This window comes from Argiope bruennichi, chromosome 5 (genome assembly GCF_947563725.1).
Source record: "Argiope bruennichi chromosome 5, qqArgBrue1.1, whole genome shotgun sequence".
Taxonomy (NCBI): Eukaryota; Metazoa; Arthropoda; class Arachnida; order Araneae; family Araneidae; genus Argiope; species Argiope bruennichi.
Window position 1 is genome coordinate 117,274,777 of NC_079155.1, and position 6,000 is coordinate 117,280,776.

Sequence of the window (6,000 nt, forward strand, 5' to 3'; positions counted from 1 at the left end):
AATAATTTAAAAAAATAATACTTTACTATAGATTCTCTGTTTAATAAAAAAAAGTAGATCAGTTATCTTATTTTAAATACAATCTTATGCGAAATTTTAATACTCGCAAATAATGAATTTGTCTGAATTATTCCTTGTACAATACATAAGGAAACTTATTTTTGTGTCAATAATTACATTAGAACCTCCATTTCACATCATATTTTAAAAATCAAATGAAAACAGCGACCTTTCGACTACATCTTCCTTGATTTGAGCAGGATGTCTATATAAGCTCATCTGATGCGAAAAGCTGTTATGAGAGGCGAAATTTCACTTAATATCGTTTTACATTTCTATCTATGAAGTAAATACTGACTGCCACATTTACGAGAATATAAAAGCAGGGCTCTAATCTATCAAATATTGGTTCAGCAAGATCACTTTCCATATTGTCGCAAGAAGAATCAACGTTTCTATCACTGTCAGCATATAGCTGTGCTGCCAATTGTTAAAGGTCTTCAGAACTATCTTTTACACTGTATCTTAGGTACTTTTACTTTGTCTTACTTATTAAATTAAAACGAATATTTACTTTCTTGTATACGAAGTATAGAGAAAAGTTATACGAAGTTTGTAAACGTATATCTGTATACAAACTTTATTTGTATATCTCGTATACGAAGTTTGATGAATCTCCACCTTTTAGACATTCCTGAGTTTGAAAAATACATTTCTAGAATTATGACTGTCCATCAGTCCGTCGGCCTATCTGTCGGTGCCAAAGATAGTGAAAAAAAACTCTTTGAGCTTAACGGTACTCCAAATGTGTTGATTTCTAAAAAAAATATGAGCAAAATCCGTTTAGAGGAAATCTGTCTGTCCGGCTATTCGAATGTATGTTAATACGATATCTAATAAACGAAGTGCGCTAGATGAATAAAATTCCGTACACAGTTTTAACATTTATAACGTAGACACCTGTCAAACTTTTAGAGCAATCCAACAAAAGATTGAACGTCTGTCGGTCTGTGCTTTCAAAAATATGTAAACGCGATAACTCAAAAACGTAGTGACTTGAAAATATCAAATTTGGTATGGGATTCTGCGAATACAAGTGCAGTTTGGTTTTCTTTGTCGAATTTTTGTTTCATTCAGTTGGGAAACGGCTTCTAAAACACGAACTCAATTTTGAAATACTACTAACCACAGGATTAATCGCCAAAAAAACTAATGAAGAATCACCCGATAGCTATATTAAAAATGCTAAAATCACACCAAATTTTAATATTTCGTGACTATTAAAATTTGGGATTAATTTTGGGATAACAACTTTATTAGAGAATATGCGAGATAGTTTTGGAGATACCACACCCGCTGATTAATTAAAAATGATAGCAAAATTTATTCCATTCATGCCTGTCTCAGAATATTTGAATGATTTGCCATTGTGTTTCAGGTCTACTGATCCTAACTGGAATGGTGATCTACATCTCAACCTTCAAGTCGGAGGTGGGGAACAAACTCCGACCGAAGTCCTCGTTCCAGGGCCCGATGTTCCGCTACCACTACGGCTACAGCTTCATTCTGGCCGTGTGCGGACTCATGATGTGCGAGCTGGCGGGGGTCTTCACCGTCTTCCTTTTCATCCAGTGGCACAAAGCGGACATCAAGAAGAAGCAGCTGCACCACAGGCACCACCACAAGTACTGCCCGGACCAAGACCAGGTGCAGGGCTGCAGGCGGCACCGCAGAAGGAGTTCCAGGCCGGACAGCGCTGGGGCGCAGGGCGGCGGCGGCAGGAGGCAGACACTGCCCACCTCGGAGTCGATGCGGGACCTCGCCTATTACAACTTCCCGCCCTTCTCCCGGGACACCACCTGTAACACGGTGTCCACCTCGGCGGACATCAACAGGGAGTACTCCAGGGAGTTCTCCTTCGAAATCCTGCGGAGGACAACGCCCGTCTGACTTTTCCTCAGACTTATCTAAGAGTAATAATAAAACAAATAAAAACAATGATAAACAAATTTTATTAGTTCGTCGGTGCGGTTGGCCGCACAGAACTGTCAGTGCCATTGAGTGGTAAAATATGTTCCACACACACACACACATTATAATAAGAAACATTTTGAGATACACACTTTGTTAAAGAAATGAGACATTTTTATACCTCGTTAAACTTAATGCGATTAATAAACTTGATAATGAAACATTTGGAGGCCTGGTAAGATTGAATGACTGGAATTGTTGGAACCGGAAGAGGTAAAATTTACGAATAAAGATCTGGCTTCTGGAATCTGTTGGATTTCTTGAATTTTCATAGCAATTGAAGTTGAATCTAGTCACTAAATGATTGCATGGAATATTTATAAAATAGCCACTCATTAAAATGGGGTATTTTAAATGCTGCCAATAGTTTTCTACTGATTATTGGATAATTGTTTTATTTTCTTGAGAATGGAACGCCCATGTAAGATGTAGGTAGCTGTTTGGTAAATAATTGTCTTTGTAACTGAGTAAGAATTTTAACAAATTTTCGAGAGAAAGATATAGATGAGAGCATATTGACTGAGAAGACACTTCATCGTCTGCAGAGCTTAATTTGAACATAGCAAAACATTGAAAAAAGTTTCGATAAACATTAAATGATTTTTTTTCTTGTTTATGTACAATTTATCATCAGATTACTTGATAATGTTTGAACATTGAGTGTACTGTTTGGGTAGCAGTTTCTGAAGATGCTCAAACTCCTAACGTCCCAGACAATTTGGAGATTGAAATCGCTTAGTTCAATAAACAGTAAAGAATAGGTTACACAAATGGTGATAATAATATGGAATTATTATTTTAGTTTTTTGACTTGTAGAATTTATTTAGGTTTATGTACAGGCTGTATGTTGTAAATTTCTTGGATTTAATTTGTTCTTGTTGAAAACGGGGCATATTCATGATACTCTAAATAAAAATCCTGAGATACAACCGCTCACGTTTATAAAAATCGATATAGATAATAGGCATTCGATTTCAAAATGATTGCAACATAAACGAAGATCTTTCAACTTTTATCGTATTTATTAGTTTATTTTGATTTAAACTGTGTCATTCACTATTCCGCGGACACTTTAAAAAATTTAAGCAAAGACATAAGATGTCCTGGACGTGCAATAGTTTATTTCACTGTAATAAAACATCTGTGTGATTTAACTTTTCTTTAATAAATATCACGAAGTAGAAAAACAATACATGAAAATTGGTGATGAATTTCCTACTTCATATTCATGATATTAAACTTATGTAACTAGAAAACCTTCAAGAGCTTTCAAAGTTTTGTAAAATATGGTCTCGAAGGTTCGATGATAACGTCTAATTCCAAAACATTCTCGAGCATCGTTAGAATAAAAATGAATATGAATTGAAAATTTAGTGAAGCAAAGAATTTAACGAAGGCATTTCTTGAAAACTTTCAGTTCATTCATGTGTATGTAAATTTGATTATGTCAGAAAAAAACTGTTGAGTGTATCCATGCGTATTTAACATGGATGAAAATTCTCCCATACAGATAGTTTTTTTTTGACAATTTTACTTATAAATATTGTCCATGCATGATTTAAATTTTACTGTTCTCATAAATAGACTTTTAGTAGGTCGGGTTGTGTGGGGTGGAATAAGCACGAGGAGAAACTCGAACGATAACCGGCTGTTCTGGTTCCAACAATTCCGCGTTGTTTCTTTCAGCATTAGAACTTGAATCTTTGCAATTTTTTGCAGAGTAGACCGCGCGATAGAAACATTTTTATACTCTTGTTGAAAATTAAAACTCCCTTTTTCCATAGACATCTTGATTGCTGTTTTCGTTTCTTTCAGAGTGACTGTTATTTGCATATCAGCATCGTTATATTTATAGTTTTTTGTCATAGATGCATTAACAGAACTAAGCAATACATTTATCTTCAATGAATTCTTTATTAGGGGAATAGTTTTTCTTACTTTAAAATCATTCGAATGCAGTGGCTAAAAGTTGTTTGGCAAAAACTAAAAGACAGGAGATGGATGATCCAATTAGTTGAAATATGTGTCAAAACAAAATATTCGGCCTTTTAAAAATTCAGATTATACATTTTTTAAAAATAATATTTATAATATAATTAATTTTTAAAAATACAAAGTTTACGATAAATTATGATATCCAAAAATAGACTACAAAATATAATGTGACATAATTATACTGGACAACACGTTTTGTCTTCTATAATAATTACATGAGATACGAAATTGTGATGATTGGGCCATTTGGTTGTCTCTTTACATGTTAATTATGTTGATTTAAATGTATTTTGTCTGTAATAAATCGACTATATCGGCGCAGTTCAAAAAGCAAACAACAAGATAATTTTTAAGATGGAAATATTAAAGTTTATTATTGTATTGAAAATTCTGTCATCAGTTTAATTTAAAACTCATAAATTGTATCACTCGAGTTACGAGATATTGAAGTTTTACTCTAATCCTACTCATCCTAAGTAAATCATTTTTCAGTAATAATACATTAAAAAATACATCCTTAAAAATATTGAGTTGTACTTTTTGAACTGAAGTCTTGTTGAGTGTATTTGTCTTGTAAATGCTAAATCATGAAATGCAATCTAGACTGTGACTTTAAGAATAATATACTTTTATAATAAACTTTTCTCAATTGTTTAAAGAAAAGTTATTGCTATGGTTAGAAGTAAAAGTTTATTGATTCTTGTTCATGCTAAGTGTTCGGGTATTTTCTGTGAAATATACCTCTACAGAAATAATTATTACCGTTTTTCATACTAAGAAATTCATATTTTAAATATATATTTATAGAAAGTATCGAAATAATTGTTCGAATATATAATTATATTTCAAAATATTGCTTTAATTGATTTTTCTTAGCATTTCCACAATCCAGATAGCACAGCCTGTTCCACTATATTGTACAATATTGTGCGATACTGTATGATATGAATCGGTATTCCATAATGTTATACAATGCTGCGAATATTGATCAATGTCATACAATATTGTACAGTACATTATTTGTGTGCTACTAGAGAATATAGGGTAATGAAGGATTTATCGTAATAGAACTTATTTATCATTTCTTTTTCATTTATAATATTTTAAGAAAGAAGATTTCCCCAGAAAATAATATTTATTTGAATTTGAGGTGTCATTTTATAATTAATGAAACATTATTTTAAATCTTATTCTGCATATTTGATTAAATTCATCAAAAGCTTAATTTCTTTTCATAAATATTATTTAGAGAATAGATACCAATTGCCTTTGTATAAATATTGCAATACTGAATTTTAAAATACAGATATCTTTAAAACGTTAAATTATTTGCAAGTAATTAAATAGTATTTGTTATTGAATCTTTAAAAAATAAATTGTTATAAAATTATTTGATTTTTTTATATCCTTTTAATAAAAATTTTTTTGTCTACAAATGAAATATAAAACAGAAGATTGCCAAATGGAAATTAAAACACAATAAATATTTGGATAAACAATAAATTCAAACTACAGACTAATATTTTTCCGCCTCTGGAATCTCAATTTCGTAGATCAGTTCAGCATTTCTGATTGATACATTTTTTTCGCTAAGAATTTGAGTGCCAAATATTCTTTCGAAAGTTGTAAATACTTTATGTAAATAAGAGATATTAAAAAAAAGGGTTCCGTTTCGCTTTCCGGAAAGGCGAATTCTTGTTTAACACTTTTAAGAGACCTGAAAACTACTCACGGAAAATATTAGCATCGTGCGCTCTGCATTCTGATTTCGTTAACATTTACGGTTCTTTGTAAATTCTGTATCTGTATTTGAGTATATTCTTTTAATAAAAGTAAAAGAAAAGAACACATCCTTATATTTTTTCAACAGAAGGTAAAGAAAATTGCAGCGATGATGGTATTCTTGTTGTTATTTCTGTTTCTTTACAAAGAACAGAATTAATAATAAGAATACCACCATTGCTACAATTTTC

At 31.7% G+C, this 6,000-nt stretch overlaps 1 protein-coding gene across 1 annotated transcript in view; it reads left to right on the top strand.

The window, feature by feature from the left end:
* The window catches only part of LOC129968166 (voltage-dependent calcium channel gamma-5 subunit-like), a 132,589-nt gene extending 127,815 nt beyond the window's left edge, over window positions 1–4,774 (top strand). The window contains exon 4 of the mRNA XM_056081987.1: window positions 1,439–4,774. Coding sequence (XP_055937962.1) covers window positions 1,439–1,950 — 512 coding nt within the window. The 3' untranslated portion in view covers window positions 1,951–4,774. The remainder of the gene's footprint in view (window positions 1–1,438) is intronic.
* Window positions 4,775–6,000: the final 1,226 nt, after the last annotated feature.